At 37.8% G+C, this 24,452-nt stretch overlaps 1 protein-coding gene across 1 annotated transcript in view; it reads right to left on the reverse strand.

Annotated features, from left to right (window-relative positions):
* Nucleotides 1–24,452, reverse strand: part of LOC128660625 (epidermal growth factor receptor) — a 374,881-nt gene that overhangs the window by 255,907 nt on the left and 94,522 nt on the right. The window contains exons 2-3 of the mRNA XM_053714556.1: nt 21,250–21,401; nt 728–908 (exon numbers count right to left, since the gene is read on the reverse strand). Of these exons, the coding sequence (XP_053570531.1) occupies nt 728–908; nt 21,250–21,401 (333 nt within the window). The remainder of the gene's footprint in view (nt 1–727; nt 909–21,249; nt 21,402–24,452) is intronic.

Here is a 24,452-nt window from a genome sequence, read left to right on the forward strand (position 1 = left end):
TTTTATTCTAAGTGAAGAACATTGGAATGTAAAATATTTACAATAACAACACAGTAAAACATATTTAAAAATGTTAAAATGTTTTAAAATTTTTTGAGTAAAAAGAGCTCAAAAGTATACATATGTATAGTATATACATCTTAGTGTGTGTGTATATACTGTATATATATATATATATATATATATATATATATATATATGTGTGTGTGTGTGTGTTTATATGTGTATATGATTGTATATACATTTATATATCTATAGACACTTAAATACACATGTATTTACATATACAGGTATATACACGCGCACACACACACATATATATATATATATATATACATACATACACACATACACATATTTAGACACATATCCAGTCAAAAACTTTGTACCTTTTCATAAACCATATAATTTTTAACCCTTATAAAAAAAATATTAATATTTATATTAAATATTTTAATCAGAAAGCGTATATATGAGTGTAATAGTTTATTTGAATTTATTTATGTTGTGTTTGGTGCAACTTTTTTTTTTTTAACCCTTATACTTTACATTAGGGCTTCAGGCACGCTAATCTGTTGAGCGCATATTTTACAGTTTACTTTCAACTTGTAATATGTGTTCCATGCTTAAAAAAGTGGCCTTTTGATTTTTATCTGCCATCTTATCAATGTTTCCTATTATACTGTATGTGCACTCTGTGACTGTACAATCTTTGCAGATTTCTTACCTGTTAAGTGACTCAGGGGCAGTTCCTCCAAGCTGTTATACTGATCATTGTTAGACACAATAACAAGTGCATATTTGTTTTTGTATAAAGTGTTTCCACGAATAATCTCAAGATTCTCTAGTAGAATAGTCTTTGCAGAGTTGATTCCTATAAGAACATAACCATCCACTTCTCGTATGCTCTAAAAGTGAAAAAATAAATAAAAATGTTGAATACATTTATGTATGTCTATCATAGATACACTTTAGCCAGCTGGCAGCAGTGTTTGAAACAATGTTTTTAGCAATGTTATACATAATTGCAAACTCAAAACAAATGTAGATTGAGGGTTCAGTTTTAAAGGGACAGTCTAGTCAAAATTGAACTTTCATGATAGGGCATGCAATTTTAAACAACTTTCCAATTCACTTTTATCATCAAATTTGCTTTGTTCTCTTGGTATTCTTTGTTTAAAGCTAAACCTAGGTAGGCTCATATGCTAATTTCTAAAACCTTTTTTTTCCATGCATTTGGCAGTTTTTCACAGATAGAGGGCGCAAGTTAATGTGTGCCATACAGATAAAATTTTGACCACGCCCGAGAATTTACAAGTGAGAGGGTGCTGATTGGCTATAATGCAAGTCTGTCAAAAGAACTGAAATAAGGGGGCAGTCTGCAAAGGCTTGGATTCAAGGTAATCACAGAGGTAAAAAGTATATTAATAAAACAGTGTTGGTTATGCAAAACAGGGGAATGGGTAATAAAGGGATTATCTATTTTTTTAAACAATAACAATTCTGGAGTAGACTGTCCCTTTAAGATACAATACTGATGTAACCTGCACTGCATATATTTATATATACATGTGGAGGGGTGTGACCAACTTGAACAAATACTTAACTAAGTCAAAAAGGAATGACTGAAGAACGTTTTTACACCTTGACAAAAAAATTGTACTTTTATTTACTTAGATTAAAGGAAAAGGATTATGTATCATTCTAACACAAACACATATTTCCATTCATGCCAAATTAAAAACACATTGGGCCAGATTACAAGTGACGCGCTAATTAACGTTCTCGCTCAATCGTTAATTGCGCTAGAAGTAAGCCTTTTTGGTTCTCTAGGGTGTGATCGTATTACGAGTTGAAAGTGAACTGTTCTCATTCGAGCACTAACTAGATGAGTCCAAAGAGCCGAAGTTAGAATACTGTGTGCGCGTTCACATACTTCCCCATATAAGTCAATGGATAAAAAAGTAGAAAAAACACACCCGCTCTCGCGCAAACCTGATCAAATATACTCATGTGTACTAAACCGACATGAAAATTCAATTCACCCTGTACTATATTAAAAACAATTTATTAACACATTATTTGATGTTTTACTTTGTGAATTCAATGTATTTTTTAAAATGTACATTCATTTCAAATCTGATGACTGCAACACACTCCAAAAAAGTTGGGACAGTCGACTGTTTACCATTGTGTAACATCACCTTTTCTTTTAATAACACCTATTAAAGGGACACTGAACCCAAATTTTTTTCTTTTGTGATTCAGATAGAGCATGACATTTTAAGCAACTTTCTAATTTACTCCTATTATTAAATGTTTTTTATTCTCTTGGTATCTTTATTTGAAATGCAAGAATGTAAGTTTAGATGCCGGCCCATTTTTGGTGAACAAACTAGGTTGTTCTTGCTGACTGGTGGATAAATTCATCCACCAATCAAAAACTGCTGTCCAGAGGTCTGAACAAAGAAAAAAGCTTAGATGCCTTCTTTTTCATATAAAGATAGCAAGAGAACGAAGAAAAATTGATAATAGGAGTAAATTAGAAAGATGCTTAAAATTACATGCTCTATCTGAATCACGAAAGAAAAATTTTGGGTTCAGTGTCCCTTTAAGCATTTGGGCACATAAGGCACTAGTTGGTTAACAGTTAATCTGTTAATAATGTGTTTTCAATATAGTACATGGTGACAAAAAAAAAAAAAAAAAACGAAAAAGACAGGAGCGCAAGGGACTGATCTAAGAGTAGTGTTGTTTTAAAATAAGTTTAATTTACACATATAAAAATTCACTCACACTTTTAACCCTCAAATATATGAGGTATGAAAAGGCACGATAGTAAGAGGACCAATACAGCTCTGTACGAACCCAGGATGACAGTCTCTTAATCGGATCACTTCTATCAGTAGCGTGTCTACAGCATCAGCTATGCTGCTACCTTCGCATTAATCTGTCCTTGATGACTCCCTGGGATTTTCACATCAAAGTCCGATGTCTCAGTGTCCCAATGTTCTCTTACATATATGCCAGAAAAGATACACAAGATTCTGGACGCCAAACAGACTCCTACAGACGCTCACAAGCCGGCTAGAACGCTGTGTGTCCGATTGCTCCAAGCGTACGTCGATGTGGGCGTGGCCTAACACATTTCGTGGGGCTCGCCCCACTTCGTCAGAGGCATGCCCACATACCTAGACAGCTACCTTTTATAGGATTTCCCTATTGTCTGAACAACAACGTTAAGGAGAAGAAGACACATGTATGTCTAAAGTAACATTGATTCTCTTTGCTATGGTAAACTCCTTAACTACCACGTAAATATATCAGTGAGAAAATTCATACATTCCTTATACAATATTTACATTGTCACAAAGCGTGTTTTTCACCTTATACTATCATTAAACTCTACTTATTCGATATTCCTATATTGCATGCTTGCTGTACATCCATATTGCCCTTAAAAGGCATATATGATTGTTATCGTATATTGTCGATATTATAAATCGAAATTTAAGAATTGAAAAAAACACACAATGTTTAATAATATGTATGGCTATTAATTGATATATTGTCTTTTAAGTTTTTTATGTCATCTTATATTGTGCATATAGATAAATATATATGTTTATATTTTACTATGTATACATATATATATATTTTTTATTTATTATGTATCTTATATGGGTAATTCTATGTAAACCTTTGAACATGTGAATAGCTATTAGATAAATAAGGCTACCAGTGTGTGTTTTTTTCAATTCTTAAATTTCGATATATAATATTGACAATATACGATAACAATCATATATGCCTTTTAAGGGCAATATGAATGTACAGCAAGTATGCAATATAGGAATATCGAATAAGTAGAGTTTAATGATGGTATAATGTGAAAAACACGCTTTGTGATAATGTAAATATTGTATAAGGAATGTATGAATTTTCTCACTAATATATTTACGTGGTACATTGTTAAGGAGTTTACCATAGCAAAGAGAATCATTGTTACTTTAGACATACATGTGTCTTTTTTCTCCTTAACGTTGTTGTTCAGACAATAGGGAAATCCTATAAAAGGTAGCTGTCTAGGTATGTGGGCATGCCTCTGACGAAGTGGGGAGGAGCCCCATGAAACGCATTAGGCCACACCCACATCGACGTACGCTTGGAGCAATCGGACAGTAGCGTTCTAGCCAGCTTGTGAAAGTCTGTAGGAGTCTGTTTGGCGTCCAGCGTCTTGTGTATCTTTTCTGGCATATATGTAAGAGAACATTGGGACACTGAGACATCAGACTTTTATGCAAAAATCCCAGGGAGTCATCACGGACAGATTAATGCGAAGGTAGCAGCATAGCTGATCCTGTAGACACGCAACTGATAGAAGCGATCCGATAAAGAGACTGTCATCCTGGGTTCGTACAGAGCTGTACTGGTCCTCTTACTATCGTGCCTTTTCATACCTCATATGTTTGAGGATTAAAAGTGTGAGTGAATTTTTATATGTGTAAATTAAACTTATTTTTAAAACAACACTACTCTTAGATCAGTCCCTTGCGCTCCTGTCTTTTTCGTTTATTTTTGTTTGTTATCTAGCACCACCCTATCCTACCGGTGTGTTTTTACAGGAGCTGCAGTGTGGACTGAAGGAGAAGGGTCATGAATTTGTGAATCACGCATATCCTTTTTTTTGCATGTAACATTTGTTATTGTCAGTTGGATAATTGTGTATATTGTTTGACACAAGTGTATACATTTTAACTGAAGGGAGAGGTACTCATAAGCTGACATTAGGTTAATATATAGGGGGGTAGTTATCAAGCCGTCTACTTTTCTGGCTTCGCCGGCCCAATACGTCCGCCTAAGCTCGCCTACCTTCGCCGCCGCGGACCTTGAATACGTTTGCCTAAGTTATCAAATAAAGCTGTCAAAAAGCCGCGGGGCGATGAGCAGCGGACTGTGACAGTTCTCACTCATCCGATCTCGCTGCCCTTCGGCTTTTTCCCAGCTTTATTGCTAGCCTGTCACATAGCACTCACACTAAACTACACTGTTCTACCCCCTATACCGGCGCCCCCGGAGCCCCCCGCAACTAAATAAAGTTACTAACCCCTAAACCTAAAGTCTTTTAAATGTATTAACCCCTAAACCGCCGCTCCTAGACCCCGCCGCAAGTCTTATAAATGTATTAACCCCTAAACCGCCGCTCCCGGACACCGCTGCCACCTACAGTATACCTAGTAACCCCTATCCTGCCCCCCCTACACCGTCGCCACCTATAATAAATTTATTAACCCCTATCCTGCCCCCCACTACGCCGCCGCCACTGTAATAAAATTATTAACCCCTAAACCTAAGTCTAACCCTAACGCCCCCCTAACTTAAATATTAATTAAATAAATCTAAATAAATTAACTCTTATTAACTAAATGAATCCTATTTAAAACTAAATACTTACCTTTAAAATAAACCCTAATATAGCTACAATATAAATAATAATTATATTGTAGCTATCTTAGGATTTATTTTTATTTTATAGGTAACTTTCAATTTATTTTAACTAGGTACAATAGCTATTAAATAGTTAATAACTATTTAATAGCTTACCTAGCTAAAATAAAGAGAAATGTACCTGTAAAATAAAAACTAACCTAAGTTACAATTACACCTAACATTACACTATACTTTAATAAATTATTCCTATTTAAAAATAAATACTTACCTGTAAAATAAACCCTAAGATAGCTACAATGTAATTAATAATTATATTATAGCTATCTTAGGATTTATATTTATTTTACAGGTAACTTTGTATTTATTTTAGCTAGTTAGAATAGTTATTAAATAGTTATTAACTATTTAATAACTACCTAGCTAAACGAAATACAAAATTACCTGTAAAATAAATCCCAACTTAAGTTACAATTAAACCAAATACTACACTATCATTAAATTAACTAAATAAACTACCTACAAATAACTACAATTAAATACAATTACATAAACTAACTAAAGTACAAAAAATAAAAAAAGCTAAGTTACAAAAAATAAAAAAATAAGTTACAAACATGTTAAAAATATTACAACAATTTTAAGCTACTTACACCTAATCTAAGCCCCCTAATAAAATAACAAACCCCCCCAAAATAAAAAAAATCCCTACCCTATTCTAAATTAAATAAATTTCAAAGCTCTTTTACCTTACCAGCCCTTAAAAGGGCCATTTGTGGGGGCATGCCCCAAAAAGTTCAGCTCTTTTGCCTGTAAAAGAAAAATACAACCCCCCCCCAACATTAAAACCCACCACCCACATACCCCTAATCTAACCCAAACCCCCCTTACAAAAACCTAACACTAATCCCCTGAAGATCATCCTACCTTGAGTCGTCTTCACTCAGCCGAGCCACCGATGGAACTGAAGAGGACATCCGGAGCGGAAGAATTTAATCCTCCAAGCGGCGCTGAAGAAATCTTCCATCCGATGAAGTCATCATCCAGGCGGCGCTGAAGAAGTCTTCGATCCGGCCGATGTCATCTTCAAAGAGGCGCTGAAGAGGTCTTCTATCCGGGCGAAGTCATCTTCCAAGCCGGGTCTTGAATCTTCCTTCCACCGACGCGGAACCACCTTCTTCACCGACGGACTACGACGAATGACGGCTCCTTTAAGGGACGTCATCCAAGATGGCGTCCCCTCAATTCCGATTGGCTGATAGGATTCTATCAGCCAATCGGAATTAAGGTAGGAAAATCTGATTGGCTGATGGAATCAGCCAATCAGATTCAAGTTCAATCCGATTGGCTGATCCAATCAGCCAATCAGATTGAGCTCGCATTCTATTGGCTGATCGGAACAGCCAATAGAATGCGAGCTCAATCTGATTGGCTGATTCCATCAGCCAATCAGATTTTTCCTACCTTAATTCCGATTGGCTGATAGAATCCTATCAGCCAATCGTAATTGAGGGGACGCCATCTTGGATGACGTCCCTTAAAGGAGCCGTCATTCGTCGTAGTCCGTCGGTGAAGAAGGTGGTTCCGCGTCGGCGGAAGGAAGATTCAAGACCCGGCTTGGAAGATGACTTCGCCCGGATAGAAGACCTCTTCAGCGCCTCTTTGAAGATGACATCGGCCGGATCGAAGACTTCTTCAGCGCCGCCTGGATGATGACTTCATCGGATGGAAGATTTCTTCAGCGCCGCTTGGAGGATTAACTTCTTCCGTTCCAGATGTCCTCTTCAGTTCCATCGGTGGCTCGGCTGAGTGAAGACGACTCAAGGTAGGATGATCTTCAGGGGATTAGTGTTAGGTTTTTGTAAGGGGGGTTTGGGTTAGATTAGGGGTATGTGGGTGGTGGGTTTTAATGTTGGGGGGGGGTTGTATTTTTCTTTTACAGGCAAAAGAGCTGAACTTTTTGGGGCATGCCCCCACAAATGGCCCTTTTAAGGGCTGGTAAGGTAAAAGAGCTTTGAAATTTATTTAATTTAGAATAGGGTAGGGATTTTTTTTATTTTGGGGGGGTTTGTTATTTTATTAGGGGGCTTAGATTAGGTGTAAGTATCTTAAAATTGTTGTAATATTTTTAACATGTTTGTAACTTATTTTTTTATTTTTTGTAACTTAGCTTTTTTTATTTTTTGTACTTTAGTTAGTTTATGTAATTGTATTTAATTGTAGTTATTTGTATGTAGTTTATTTAGTTAATTTAATGATAGTGTAGTATTAGGTTTAATTGTAACTTAGGTTAGGATTTATTTTACAGGTAATTTTGTATTTCTTTTAGCTAGGTAGTTATTAAATAGTTAATAACTATTTAATAACTATTCTAACTAGCTAAAATAAATACAAAGTTACCTGTAAAATAAATATAAATCCTAAGATAGCTATAATATAATTATTAATTACATTGTAGCTATCTTAGGGTTTATTTTACAGGTAAGTATTTATTTTTAAATAGGAATAATTTATTAAAGTATAGTGTAGTGTTAGGTTTAATTGTAACTTAGGTTTGGATTTATTTCACAGGTACATTTCTCTTTATTTTAGCTAGGTAGCTATTAAATAGTTATTAACTATTTAATAGCTATTGTACCTGGTTAAAATAAATTGAAAGTAGGGGGCGGAGCTTGGCCGCACAGAGTAATGGCCGCTGCTTAGCATAGCTCTTAGTCCGTAATTCTCCAGACAGGCACCCATACCTGGAAAAGCAGAGCCCAAAGAGCAGAATAATTGATAGAGGGGTGCATAAACAAGAAGAGATTGCAACTGGGCAAGAAGTGATCACCGCTGCTAAACTAGAGCACCGGAGCGGCGTACTGAGAGCCGCGACATAAGAGAAGCCTGCAGGATTGCGGCCGCCACGTGGGTACCAGCCAAACGCGATCACAACAAGGCATATGTAACGGACCGCAGAGCGGTCATCAAATACCCCCGCAGGACACTGAGACTCACTGCCACATAGAATAACAGGACAGAAGTGAAAGGGGTCATGTGAGTACTTACCGGCATAACACGAAAGCGGCACCGGAGGGTCACAAAGAGATCTAGGCCCTGCAACTGCAAACACAAGCACCGGAGGTCAGTGAGAGGAAAAGCGGGACTATAACCTTAAAACAAAGGTAATAACTATCCCTCAACCACGCATAAACCCAAACACTGGGCACAAAAACAATAAGAAACCACACATAACAGGGGGAAAAAAAAAAAAAGTATACAAAACAAGCTATTGTACACCGCAATTATCAAAAGACCTTAACTGTATACCAGATATCAGTGAGAAAGAGAAGTGATAGATTTACAGAGAAAGAAATTAACCATAATAAGCCTAATAATATATGTGAACAGACAAGGGATTATCTCAATACTGAAGAGACTGAAAAGACACAAATCCTGCTGCCATTTGCCTCTACATAGAATATAACAAAATACAATAACTTGAGTGGCAAGCAGACTTTCACCACATCTTGTGCAGCAGTAATAAACATAACAACTGAGTGCACTAAAGCAGGAAAAGGTCTAACTGTAGGGTATGCCAGCAAAAAAAATAAAAACAGATACTACAACTAAAGCAAAAAAAATAAATCAGTATTTAAAACCAATAGATAATACCCTACAGAACAAAGAACAAACAGAAGAAATGGCGCAGACAAAAGATCAATTAACAGGGTCCCAACAAGAGAACATAACAGGAGAAATTACTAAAGCAGATTTAATGCAGCTAGCAACAAAAGATGACATCAGAACAGCAATGACTGATATGCGTGATATGTTCAACGAAATTAAGAAAGACATCAAGAAAGTAGAGCGTAAGGTCAATACCCTAGAGGAAAGTCACGACACTGCCATACAAGACATACATCACCTTTCCCAATTAACATATAACCAAGACGAAATTATACAAAACCTTATGGAAAAGGTAGAAGATCTAGACAATAGGGGGCGCCGCAACAACCTGAGAATCAGAGGGGTACCAGAGAGTATACTTCCAGCAGCAATACCCGGCTATCTGCAAGACCTCTTCAGAACTGTGAAAGGTAACAACACATCACCAGATATAGTATTGGAAAGGGCTCATAGGGCGCTAAGGCCCAAACCGCCTGCAAAAGCACCACCAAGAGACATCATAGTGAAATTTCTCAGTTTCCCAGACAAAGAGGAAGTTCTAAGGCATGCCAGACAGAAGAACCAACTCATGCATGCCGGTATAGCAATACAAATATTTACAGACTTAAGCCCCACCACATTACAAAAACGTAGAGATCTACAGTTCGTGACCTCAGTTCTGAGATCGCAGAAAATTCCATACCGCTGGGGATTCCCAGTGAGCCTCACTGCCACGAGGGGAGACAAGTCGGCAACACTTAGCCATATGGAGGATCTTACAACATTTTGTGAAATTTTAAAGATACAAGTCCCGACGCCCTCAGAGAATACGACAACGGGAGCACAAAGACCAACAGGACAAGACAGGGAAGACCACAACAAAAATACCCCATTGCAGCAAGCGACCTCTTCAATGAGAGACATTATTACATAAAGGACTCTATCACTTGAGGCAAAGCCTGCCCACAACGGACAGATAAGTATAATAGTGACATTAGATGTTTTCTTTTTCATGTAACACATATCAAAGCTTACAAATGTAACAACAGGTTTATCTTTAAAAGAAAAAAAAAAAAAAAAAAAAAAAAAAAAAGTTATATGTTCAAGTTAAGCAGAATAGCACCCTGGTTGATTAAATGTAACACTCTGCTAGTATAATTGATAATTCATGCATATCTGAGTGCCACTGGAGGAGACGGCCACTGCCTCCAACTATTACATTAGAATCAAGATAGTTGAAGACTGTCTAGTACCCATTAGGTATACACGGTATTCAATATTGACTGTTGTTTTTCTAAAAAAAAAAAAAGTGCATTGTTTATATTTGAGCATTGTTATTGAGACTGTTAATTGCACAACTGACCAATCCCCTTTCTACCCTACCCCCTTCTACCCTAAACATATAATAACGCAGACAATAACGAAACAGACACACAGTTAGGAGACCCGCGTCCACTAATCACTATACATATCATCACAGCATAGTGATAAATAAAACGCAACCCACTAAGGGAAAATGTGCAAATCAACCACGGTACATCCTGTAAACCTGACCACAATAAATGTAAAAGGGTTTAATGTGCCCCAAAAAAGATCTATAATCCTAACAGACTTACATAAACAGAAGGGCGACATAATTCTGTTACAAGAAACGCATTTCAAAAAGGGAGCAGAGCCAAAATGGCACCACCCAACTTACCCCACTGCATACTTCTCTTCTGGACCGACTAAAAAAAATGGTGTGGGGATACTGATAAAGCAAAGCGTCCCCCTAGAAATTAGGCAGATAGAAAAAGACAAGGAAGGGAGATTAATCATACTGACAGGCCTTTTATATGGTCAGCCCATTACTATTGTCAATGCCTACTTCCCAAACAGACAGCAATCCACATTTATGCGTAACATATCAGGGAAAATCCTAGATGCAGCAAAAGGCGTAGTGTTCCTGGGAGGAGACTTCAACACCCCTCTCAACCCAGAGTTAGACACATCAGAAGGTTCCACAAACCTGTCAAAGAGGGACATCAAACAAATTAATAACCAAATACAGTCCCTAGCATTGCACGACATTTGGCGTTTATTGAATCCTACAACACGGGATTACACCTTTTACTCTCACCCACACAAACGATACACCAGGATAGACTACATCCTCACAGACTCAATAGGACTTACACTCATCAAAAATGTGACAATACATTCGGCTACATGGTCAGATCACGCACCAGTTACGTGCCAAATCATTTGGCCCAATAGCCCGGTAACTCCATACATCTGGAGGCTGGAAGATGGACTGCTAGACCACCCCATCATCCAAACCAATATAGAAAAAACACTAATAGAATACTTTCAAATAAATACAACTCCAGACACAAATTGGGCAAACATATGGGAAGCACACAAATGTGTCATAAGGGGGGAGCTACTAAAATACAAAGCGAACCTCCTCAAACAACATAGAATTAAATATGATAGCCTCCTCACGGAACTTCAGCACTTAGAGACCTCACATAAGCAAAATCCAAAAGATACTGCATTAGGTACAAGACTGACAGAAGCTAGACTAGAGCTGAACGCACTCCTTCAAAATGAGCAGCAAGCGAAAACACTTAAATTGCAACAGAAATACTATGAACAGGGTAACAAGGCAGGGAAATTACTTGCCAGAATGTTGAAATGCAAGCGCCTCAAAACACACATCCACAAATTAAAAACCAAATCAGGACAGACCAAACACGACAGCATATCCATGGTAGAGGAGTTCAGCACTTACTACTCGTCGTTATATAACATCTCTGCAGACACAACTAGGAAAGAAGAGCAGGGCAATAAAAAACAACTCATCGCTGAATATATCAACAAAGCACACATTCCTAAGCTAGACGACGCCCAATCACAAACGCTAGATGCACCAATTAACATTAAAGAAATACAAATAGCAATTAAATCACTACCCTCAGGTAAAAGTCCAGGCCCAGACGGGTTTAGCACAAAGTATTATAAAAAATACATTCATATACTAGCACCGAGGATGGTAGAGATTTTTAATTCTGTAGAAAACTCGGAGGGATTTCCAACATCGATGCTAGAGGCCCACATAACGGTATTACCAAAACCTGGTAGAACACCAGACACACCAGAAAACTTTAGGCCCATCTCCCTACTAAATACTGACGTGAAGATTTACGCTAGAATTCTTGCAAACAGGTTGAATTCCCTTCTACCACAATTAATAGCCACAGATCAGGTGGGTTTTATACCTGGGAGGGAGGCAAGGGACAACACCCTCAAAATATTACAACTAATCACACTAGCACAGAATACCCAACAAGAAATGGCTTTGGTCGCAACGGACGCAGAAAAAGCCTTCGACAGGGTGGACTGGGATTTTCTCAGGGCCACCCTGCGGGGTATGAACATATGCGAAAATTTTATAGGAAAAATCTTCTCATTGTATTCTAACCCAACAGCAAAGGTTAAAGCTAACTCAGTCTTATCCAGACCTTTCAAAATCAGCAATGGTACACGGCAGGGCTGCCCACTTTCACCCATACTATTCGCAATCTCCATAGAGGTACTAGCATGTAACATAAGAAATAATGAGAATATCAAAGGTGTACATACTAAAGAAAGCGAATACAAATTAGCAATGTACGCTGATGATGTACTTCTAACACTAACGAATATTGATAAATCATTACCAGCACTACTAAAAACCTTAGAAGAATATGGCAAATTGTCAAATTTCCACTTAAATTTAAACAAATCAGAACTGCTTAATATCAGTGCCCCGACACACATCTTAAACGAGGTAAGGAAAACATGCCCCATCAAATATCAACCAACACAATTAAAATACTTAGGAATACTAATCACACGCAATACACAAGACCTACTCTCTGCAAACTACAGACTACTATTAAAAGAAATAACAAATGATCTCTCACGATGGAAGAATAAAATCATATCATGGATAGGAAGGATACATGTTATAAAAATGAATGTGCTCCCCCGCATACTCTATATATTACAGACATTGCCGATACCAATGACGACAGACTACCTCTCCCAAATACAACATAACATAGAGCAATTCATTTGGGATGGAATTAAACCAAGGGTACCAAGGAAAACACTGCACATGACAAGAGATAATGGGGGATTGGGGCTACCGGACATAAAAAAGTACAGACTAGCCACGCTGATACAAAGGATAGTAGATTGGAGCCATAACTCCGGGTCCAAACAGTGGATCCAAATAGACAGAGAAATATTGCAGATAGGGAACGCAGGCTGGTTAGCATGGCTTCAGGCAAAACATAGACCTAACATTATTAAGAAGTTCCCATTACTGGAGGAGCTATTCACCCAGTGGGATGCTCTAATAAATACTAACTCAAATGTCACCACTAGACCCGCACCATTAACACCATTGTTAGCAAATCCAGAAATACCTTCTCTAATACAGGCTAACATCAAACCAGGAGATGCACCACATTTGAAGGATTACATAATCAAAAGCATTTTGTCAGGAGAAAGGGTAATCCCATGTGAGGAATTAGCGACAATAACAGGAGACACGCCACTAAACTGGTTCAAGCATGCGCAAATGTCACACTACATAAAAATGCATAAACAAAGGAACAGCATGATGAGACAACTTACTCCGTTTGAAACATTGTGCACATTATCACACTACCCCAGACACATAGTATCAAAACTATATAAAATACTCCTCACTATAGAAGGGGAACAACTCCCTTCCTACTGCTATAAATGGCATAAGGAACTACACATAGATCTAGAACACGCAAAATGGTTAAAGATATTTCGAAACCATAAGAAAGCCTCGGTTTCAGCCAAAACGCAAGAAACTAATTTCAAATTCTTGTCCCGCTGGTACCTCACACCAGTGAGACTTCAAAAAATTTACAAGCAAGCAAATAGCCAATGCTGGAGAGGCTGTGGAGAGAAAGCAGATATGTATCACGTGTGGTGGGGGTGCGAGAGTGTTAGAACCTTCTGGGGAGACATAATAAAACACATTAGCAAAATATTAGACACAAAGATACAGGACGACCCCAGTTTGTTACTGCTTCATGACATCCCAAACCTAAAAGATGAGGTAAAACGGAACTTACTGTTTATCATGCTTAATAGCGCAAAAGCGCTTATACCTCTAAAATGGAAATCCACAGAAGTACCCGATATAATACTATGGAAACAGCAGGTAGAACAACAACTCATCATGGAAAGATACCATTTCCTCAAAATAGGCAAAATAGACACACACGAATACATGACTCTAAGGTGGAATGCGCACAAGGTCAGCGGCTAGGCTAAGTAACAGACTCCGTGACAACATCTTCAGACTTGGTAAATTCATAACAAGTACTATACCAAACAGTTAGACACAGGGGCTAATGACAAAACAAGCGGGTCCCCAGAATACTAATAAGCAGATACAACCACAGGAACATTACACTCACATCTCTAACCCCCCCCCCTCCTTCTCCCATCCCCCATCCCACTTATGTATATAAAAATATCTAAATGTAAATTTTTCACACTAGTCTTATAGAAATGTTTACAATGTTTACATACAAAGGAAAAAAAAAGAAGAAAAAAGGAAAAGAGAAAGGAAAGGAAAGCAGATTATCCAACTTGCCCGCTCCTTTCCAAGCTATGGACAATCGGACTTTGACCCATGAGTGGTCAAGTAATATACCAATGAGTGCGGTAAAGGGACCACCTTAAGCTTTACAAAGAACTATAATCTCAAGTGGGCCACGCCTACTATTACAACCTTAGCTCAGCAAGAGGTTTAGAATATACTCAGGATGTTATAATAAAATACGGCTCACATTGTAACTCGAGCCCAGTTTGTACCTTAATAAGTTTTTCCAATAAAGCTCCTTTGAAAAAAAAAAAAAAAAAAATTGAAAGTTACCTGTAAAATAAATATAAATCCTAAAATAGCTAGAATATAATTATTATTTATATTGTAGCTATATTAGGGTTTATTTTAAAGGTAAGTATTTAGTTTTAAATAGGATGCATTTAGTTAATAAGAGTTAATTTATTTAGATTTATTTAATTAATATTTAAGTTAGGGGGGCGTTAGGGTTAGGGTTAGACTTAGGTTTAGGGGTTAATAATTTTATTACAGTGGCGGCGGTGTATTGGGGGGCAGGATAGGGGTTAATAACTTTATTATAGGTGGCGACGGTGTAGGGGGGGCAGATTAGGGGTTAATAAATTTATTATAGGTGGCGACGGTGTAGGGGGGGCAGGATAGGGGTTAATACATTTAATATAGGTTGCGGCGGGTTCAGGGAGCGGCGGTTTAGGGGTTAATACATTTATTATAGTTGCGGTGGGCTCCGGGAGCGGCGGTTTAGGGGTTAATATGTATAGAGTAGCTTGCGGTGGGCTCCGGGAGCGGCGGTTTAGGGGGTAATAACTTTATTTAGTTGCGGCGGTGTAGGGGGGGTCAGATTAGCGGTGTTTAGACTCGGGGTACATGTTAGGGTGTTAGGTGTAGACAGCTCCCATAGGAATCAATGGGATGTCTGTCAGCAGCGAACTTGTACTTTCGCTATGGTCAGACTCCCATTGATTCCTATGGGATCCGCCGCCTCCAGGCTGGCGCTTTGAAAACCAGGTACGCTGGGCCGTAAAAGTGCCGAGCGTACCTGCTAGTTTTTTGATAACTAGCAAAAGTAGTCAGATTGTGCCGCACTTGTGTGCGGAACATCTGGAGTGACGTAAGAATCGATCTGTGTCGGACTGAGTCCGGCGGATCGAAGTTTACGTCACAAAATTCTACTTTTGCCGGTCTCGAGCCTTTGATAACTAAGGCGAATCAGCCGCGCCACAAATACGCTGCGGAATTCCAGCGTATTTGAGGTTGACGGCTTGATAACTAGGCCCCATATTATATATAATATATATATTTCATATACAGATTGTGTAATACATTTCTCATTATACAGAATGTGTAATATGTAACATTGGGGGGTTTTCTAATACTACTATTACTATCACTCATTAACTTTTATATAGAAATACATTTAACCTCTATGTAATTTATCTCCGACAAGTGGCGCTTTTTTATAAGCAGACTTTAGGGTTGTGCTTTTTACTTTTCAGATAGTACATGGTGAATTTAATTTTTTTTTTTCATTTTCCATACTGTCCCAACTTTTTCGTAATTGTGGTTGTAAGTATGTATGCATTTATGTGTATACATATATATATATATATATATATATATATATGTGTGTGTGTTTATATGCATGTACTTATGTATTTATATTTGTATATATAACACATAAATACATATGTACATATATATATATATATATATATATATATATAAAATATACAGTATATATATATATATATGTGTGTGTGCATTGGAGACATTTGCAGTTAAATAGATGAATACATGAAAATCATATTTATGCAATATTTATTTAATAAATGTTTTAACATTGTATTTACTGTAAATATTTCACTTTCCAATGTTCTGCACATAGGGGATTATGTTCTAAGTATTTTTAAATAGATATTCCTATATATATATATATATATATATATATATATATATATATACCTACTGTATATACTGTATATATAATCATGTATGTGTGTGTATAAATATATATATATACATACAGTATATACATGAATAGATAGATATTTGTGCAAACAAAATCATATATATATAGAAATATATAATTATGAATAAATAGAACATAGTCTATTATGTGAAGAACATTGGAATGTGAAATATTAATATTTTCATGTCGGGTTAGCGCACTTGAGAATATGGGATCGGGTTTGCTAGTGAATAGGGTGTTAGGTTTTTTCCACGTTTTTTGATCTCTTGACGTCTTTGGGGAAAAATGTTATTATGTGCGCAATATTCTAAGTTCAGCTTTTTACGTGCGTCAGGTTAGCGCTCAAGTTAAAACAGTTTACTTTCAACTTATAATACGAGTGCAACCCGACGTGCGCAAAATGCTTACTTCTCGAACGGGAGTGTTAAATAGAGTCCCACTTGTAATCTGGCCCTATATTAGATATAAATGTATTCAGCTATATATAGGAATATCTATAAAAAATATTTAGAAAATATCCCCTATGTGAGGAACATTAGAATGTGAAATATTTACAATAAATACACAGTTAAAGGGACCTTAAACACTTTGAGAAGGTAATATAAAATTATAAATTGTATATATATAAAAAAAAACCTCTGCAATATAATTTCATTATTTATTTTGTCCCCTTTTCCTGCAATTCCATTCTGAAATTGTGTAAGCTACTGTTATATTCCACATAGCCATTGGCTGCACACTGTAGTGGCCTATTTATAACTGTCTCTAATTGGCCACAGCAGAAAAGGTAAGCTAGGTTACAACATAGCAGTTCCCACTGTTTTATAGACACTAAAACAATACACTTGTTTTGTCAATATTTTAAACAGCTAATGAAACTTTAAAAAAGACATCTACATGTAATTCTAAGAATATTTTTTTCTTTGAATGCATCATTCTATCTAGCATGTATTTAGTGTTTAATGTCCCTTCAAACATTTTATTAAATACTAGTTCTAAAGCCTGTGTACACGGGCCATTTTTTGCAGTACAGCGGTCCCACACCTTGCTCTCTCTCTATCCTCCCTCTTTTTTGCTCTCTCTTTCTCCCCTTCTTTTGCTCTCTCTATCTCCCCTTCTTTTGCTCTCTCTATCTCCCCTCTCTTTTGCTCTCTATTTCTCCCCTCTCTTATGCTCTCTCTCTCCCCTCTCTTTTGCTCTCTCTTTCCCCTCTCTTTTGCTCTCTTTCTTCCCCCTTTCTTTTGCTCTCTCTCTCCCCCTCTATTTTGCTCTCTCTCTCCCCCTCTATTTTGCTCTCTCTCCCCCCTCTATTTTGCTCTCTCTCCCCCCTCTATTTTGCTCTCTCTTCCCCTCTTTTGCTGTCTCCCTCTCTTTTGCTCTCTCCTCCCCCATCTCTTTTGCTCTCTCTCTTTCCCCTCTCTTTTGCTCTCCCTCACTCTCTTTTTTTTCTCTCTCCACTCTCTTTTGCTCTCTCTCCCCCTCTTTTGCTCTCTCTCCCCCTCTTTTGCTGTCTCTCTCCCTCTATTTTGCTCTCTCTCTTCCCCCCCTCTCTTTTGCTCTCTCTCTCCCCCCTCTCTTTTGTTATCCCTCTCTCTTTTTTCTCTCTCTCTCCACTCTCTTTTGCTCTCTCTCTCCCCTCTATTTTGCTCTCTCTCCCCTCTCTTTTGTTCTCTCTCCCCTCTCTCTTTTGCTCTCTCTCTCCCTCCATTTTGCTCTCTCTCTCTCTCTCTTTTGCTGTCTCTCTCCCTCTCTTTTGCACTCTCTATCTCCCCCTCTCTTTTGCTCTCTCTCTCCCCTCTCTATTTTAATCTCTCCCCTTTCTTTTGCTCTCTCACCCCCTCTCTTTTGCTCTCTCTCTCCCCTCTCTCTTTTGCTGTCTCTCTCCCTTTCTTTTGCTCTCTCCTCCCCCTCTATTTTGCTCTCTCCCCCCTCTCTTTTGCTCTCCCTCTCCCTCTTTTTCTCTCTCTCTCCACTCTTTTTTGCTCTCTCGTTTCTCTTTTTCTCTCCCTCTCTCCCTTTTTCTCTCTCTCTCTCCACTCTCTTTTGCTCTCTCTCCCCTCTCCTTTGCTCTCTCTCCCCTTGTTTCGCTGTCTCTCTCTTTTTTCACTCTCTCTCTCCACTCTCTTTTGCTCTCTCTCTCTCTCTCTCTCTCTCCCCTCTCTTTTGCTCTCTCTCCACTCTCTTTTGCTCTCTCCCCTCTCTCTTTTTCTCTCTCCCTCCATTTTGCTCTCTCTCTCCCTCTCTTTTGCTGTCTCTCTCCCTCTCTTTTGCTCTCTCTACCCCTCTCTTTAGTGCTCTCTCTTCCCCTCTCTTCTGCGCTCTCTATCTCCCCCTCCATTTTGCTCTCTCTCTCCCCTCTCTCTTTTACTCTATCCCCTTCCTTTTGCTCTCTCTCCCCCTCTCTTTTGCTCTCTCTATCCCCCCTCTTTTGCTCTCTCTCTCCCCCCCCTCTCTTTTGCTCTCTCTCTCTCTCTTTCTCTCTCTCTCCATCTCTTTTACTCTCTCCCCTTTCTTTTGCTCTCTCTCCCCCTCTCTTTTGCTCTCTCTATCCCCCCTCTTTTGCTCTCTCTCCCCCCTCTCTTTTGCTCTCTCTCTCTCTTTCTCTCTCTCTCTCCACTCTCTTTTGCTTTCTCTCTCTCCCCTCTCTTTTGCTCTCTCTCCCCTCTATTTTGCTCTCTTTCCCCTCTCTCTTTTGCTCTCTCTCACCCTCTCTTTTGCTCTCTCTCCCCCTCTCTTTTACGCTCTCTCCCCTCTCTTTTGCGCTCTCTCCCCCTCTCTTTTGCTTTCTCTCTCCCCTCTCTCTTTTACTCTCTCCCCTTTCTTTTGCTCTCTCTCTCCCCTCTATTTTCCTCTCTCTCTCCCCTCTTTCTTTTGCTGTATCTCTCCCTCTCTTTTGCTCTCTCCCCCCTCTCTTTTGCTGTCTCTCCCCCTCTCTTTTGCTGTCTCTCTCCATCTCTTTTGCTCTCTCTCCCCCTCTCTTTTGCATGCTCTCTCTCCCCTCTCTCTTTTACTCTCTCCCCTTTCTTTTGCTCTCTCTCCCCCCTCTGTTTTGCTCTCTCTCTCCTGCCTCTCTTTTGCTCTCTCTCTCTCCCCCTCTTTTGCTCTCTATCTCTCCCCCTCTTCTGCTCTCTTTCTCCCCTCTCTCTTTTGCTGTCTCTCTTCCTCTCTTTTGCTCTATCTCTTCCCCCTCTCTTTTTCTCTCTCCCCCCTCTTTTGCTCTCTCTCTCTCCCCCTCTTCTGCTCTCTTTCTCCCCTCTCTCTTTTGCTGTCTCTCTTCCCCCTCTCTCTTTTGCTCTCTCTCTCACCCCCCTCTCTTTTGCTCTCTCTCCCCCCTCTCTTTTGCTCTCTCTCTTTTACTCTCTCTATATCCCCTCTTTTGCTCTCCCCCCTTTCTTTATCCCCCCTCTTCTGCTCTCTCTATACCCCCTCTTTAGAGCTCTCTGTCTCTCGCGGCCAGTCGGCCACGGCATCAGGCCCCGCCCCCGTCACGTCCAGCCCCACCCACGCTATGCCCGGCCATGCCCGTCCAGCCTCCGTCATGCCCGGCCCTGCCCGCGTCACATCCGGCCCCTGCCGCGTCACGCCCGGCCCCATCCACATCACCCCCGGCCATGCCCACTCCACGCCAGATGCCAGGTGAGGTCAGTTGGATTAAGGCCAGGTGTGTTTGTCCTTGTGCACAGTCTCTACTGTGCATGACAGCTTCGGACAAACACACTTGGCCTTTTATTATATAGGATGAACATTACGCAAATATGCTTTTACATGTTTTCAGCTACTTGACTGAAATGTACTTATATATATATATATTTGCAATGCATACATATACTGTATATATAATATATACATATATACACATATACACACATAACTACATATGTACACAGATATAAACATTATACATATACATATGTAGAAATCTATATTTATGTATCTCTATGTTAAACCCTTTTATTGCATTTTTTAAATATTGTTTATTGGATAGTGTTATTATGAGTGTAACTGTACTTTTAAATATAAGTTTGATGTGTTTTGTGCAACTTTTTTGTCTCGCTTAACGGTTGACCAGAACTCTGAAGTCATGCTAACCCAACACACCTTAAATACGCCACTCGTAATCTACCTTTACATATCAGTTCTATAAATAGTTGCAACATTGAGTAATAATTTTAGAAAAAAATGTATTGTTTGTTGAAATCTTTGCTATGTCAGGTAATTATAATAATTAACATGAACACACAATACATTCTCATTAACTTCATAATAGTTATGCTGAGCTCCCAACTGTTCTGCTCTCTTTCTCCCCTCTCTCTATTTTCTGGGATTTCCACTAGGAGCTCTGGCATTTTCCAAATTAATGCTGAGATAAGACCTTGCTGACTCTGCCCATCCTCCACAATGAGTCCATCCCAGTCTACACAGACTTTGCAAGTCCAGATATTTCTAAATGTCAATATGGGGAAGTATAATTGTTGGGTATAGATATTGCACCTAATTGCACAAAACAGGTCTAATTTCATTACACAACCTTTAAAAAGTCTGTGTTGTGATTTGGTTGTAGATTGGCTATCTCCAAATTTCCATGTACAACTTCACAATTATTGAACAAGCGTTGAAGTAGGCTGTAGTGTTCGTCTACTGATCCCAGCTGATTGAAGCGGTTGTTTGTACCATAGCAGGCTATAAGAGAAAAAAAATGTAATTTAATTGCCAATCAATGTACAGGAGACTGTTATATTCATAACATTAGATGTAAATTGATTCATTGGCCTGAATTCTAATTGCGCAATTCATAAATATTTATATCCACCCCTCGTCACTTTCACAAGTTGCAAGTCACTCTCCATTATAATCAATATGGAAGCATCTATTGTGACAAGATCCACTGTGAAAGATGCAGGCATAAAAAAGTAACTTCAAAATGTTACAGACCAAACAAATTAAAGAAATTAAGAAAAAAAAAACTTTCTCTATAAAACAGTCCAAACTAACATATGTAAAAAACAAACAAACTTGAAATAAAAATCCATTTTGAAATAGAGACAAAATTTAGGACAAGATGGTTCACAAGGGCAATAAGTATTTATTAATTCCTTATGCTGGACCTTTTACAGTTTTGAATATTTACATAAAACAGACACTTAATACTCATTATACAGCTGATGAATTAAAAACCATAATAATAGATATTGATAAATTAATGGATGAATATCAAAAGGAGTTAAAAGAGCAAAAGAGACAGAAGTTCAGCTGCAATAAAGAGGATTATCCGAATAACCCAATATATTGTTGGTCACTTGAGAGGAGATTCCATGATGTCACATGCCAACAAGAGAGAGAGGATATGCGGCAGAATGAAAGTAAAAGAATGTCATCCCCCCCTCAGTGACCGGACATGATGGTTTTGATACATTATCCTTAGAAGGTGATTTTTTAAGCTCCATCTCTGAACAGGATACTGGAGAAGAGGGAGAAAGCATAAACAGAGATGTAGAATGACCTCACAGTACAGCATGCACACAGAAGCAGACACAACAAGCAAGAAAAATAGTGCTACCAACAGATAAGTCATAGTGACTGCTTGAATGATGTAGTGCATAACCATGATGTTGATTAAGATATTGATTTGGATAATGATACTAGTATTAATAAATTGTTGGTAATTAAGATATCGTAGTATGAACTCACAGCTGCTGAACATAGTGTGCTGAGTAAAGGCCTTTCATACTATCAAAAGAAAGGATTTGATGAATTAACTATTGACAAGGATTGATATTGTTTTTTCAGGACATTGAGATGTAAAACACATTTCTCAGTCCATACTGGCAGTAGGATTCTTGATCTTAATAAAAGCAATATAGCAGATGATTGTAAGATGTTTACTGTGTATGCATTAGGATTAAGACAGAAAACTAATTTTGTTTCAAGTACTATAAATCCAGGGGTGGAGACATTCATAAAATTAGTTCAGAATGATGTAAAGGCTCTACTAATTAAGGAACAAGAACCATGTATGTTTTATTTAACTAAGGAAGAGAGAATGGCCTTGAAATATTTAATTAAAAGTGATTGCATCATTATTATATATGAATATAAAGGAGGGCCATAATAATCTTGGATAGGGAATACTACTTACAAGAAATACTGAATCAATTATGATATGATGGCATTTATCAAATTTTAGAACAAGATCCAGTTAATGATATACAAAAAGAAATTAAAATTGTTATTCATAATAATGTAATAACAAAAGACTTGGCAATATATTTAGTAAAAGTAGATTACATCATGCCAGTGTTTTATACCTTGACAACAATACATAAAAAAAAAGCCCCTAGGAAGATCAATTGTGACATGAACAGACCCTGTATTTTCAAATGTTGTAAATTTTTGGCTATTTTTGGCTAGAACAATAAACCATTTGGTCACAATGCATAAGTCATATACTAAGGATACTGGCAATTTTCTAAAATATATTAAGAATAATGTTTGTGGTGCTGATAAAATTTTATTTACCCTAGATGTAGTGAGTCTATGTATATCAATACCACATGAAATAGGTGTACAATCATTGTTGAAGATATTAAAGAAATAAGAACATTACACAATACATCAGTGGGAATTTATGATGGATATTTTTTATGGATAGTTCTATATCTAAATAACTTTTTGCTCCAGGATACTTATTATTATTTTTTTTTTTAAAGTATGGTGATGGGCTCCAATGTGGCCCCATCACAGGCCAATTTCTTTATGCGTCATATATAGGAACAGGCAGTATATATATGGCAGGATTATCAGGACAAGTGTTTAGTGTGGCTCAGTTTCATAGATGATATATTTTGGCGAGAAGCGTGGCACACTGGAGTCCTTACATACATTTGTAGAGCACTCAAATGGTCATACAAGTTTTTTTTACTATTTACTTTAACAGTATCTAAGGAACAGGTTAAGTTTTTTAGATACATTTCTGTACAAGAAAGGTTTACAGTTAGTGACAGATCTATATTGTAAAGAAACTGATCATAAGACTTTATTACACTATAATAGTTTCCATCCAGAGAAAGTGTTTAACTCCAATTGCAAGGAGTTAATTCATGAGAACTTTATGCAATGTTCAAGAGGAGATAAGGTGTGATAAAAGGTTAAAACAAAGGACCAATAAGAGAGGATATCCAGTATCAACTATTAATATGTAGAGAGTCTTAAATAATATGAAAGGAAAAAGAGTGAAATCTAATAAAGCCAGTAAAGATAGGAGACTCATTTTCACTTCAGAGTACAATTGAAAACATAATTTATGCTTACCTGGTAAATTCATTTATTTTATAGTGGTGAGAGTACACAATCTATTACTCCTGGGAATTACTCTTCTCTACCACTAGGAGGAGGCAAAGATTCCCAAACCCCAAGAACTCTATAAACCCCTCCCTCCTCACAGGTATCTTAGTCTAATGTATAGCCAAGTAAAATAAGATAGGGAAAAGGAATAAGAGCCAAAAAGGGAGCAGGGGAAAAAAATGGAAGAAAGCAACCCAGAACAAAACAGGGTGGGGTCTCATGGACTCTCATCACCATGAAAGAAATTCATTTATCAGGCAAGCATAAATATTTTTTTCTTTTGTATAGGTGGTGAGAGCCCACAATCAATTACTCCAGGGAACAAAAATTCAAGCTGTGGAGTCCACAAGTAATAAAGGGTGGGATCTAAGAAATATCTTTTTTCACTTA

This window comes from Bombina bombina, chromosome 5, assembly GCF_027579735.1.
Source record: "Bombina bombina isolate aBomBom1 chromosome 5, aBomBom1.pri, whole genome shotgun sequence".
Classification (NCBI taxonomy): domain Eukaryota; kingdom Metazoa; phylum Chordata; class Amphibia; order Anura; family Bombinatoridae; genus Bombina; species Bombina bombina.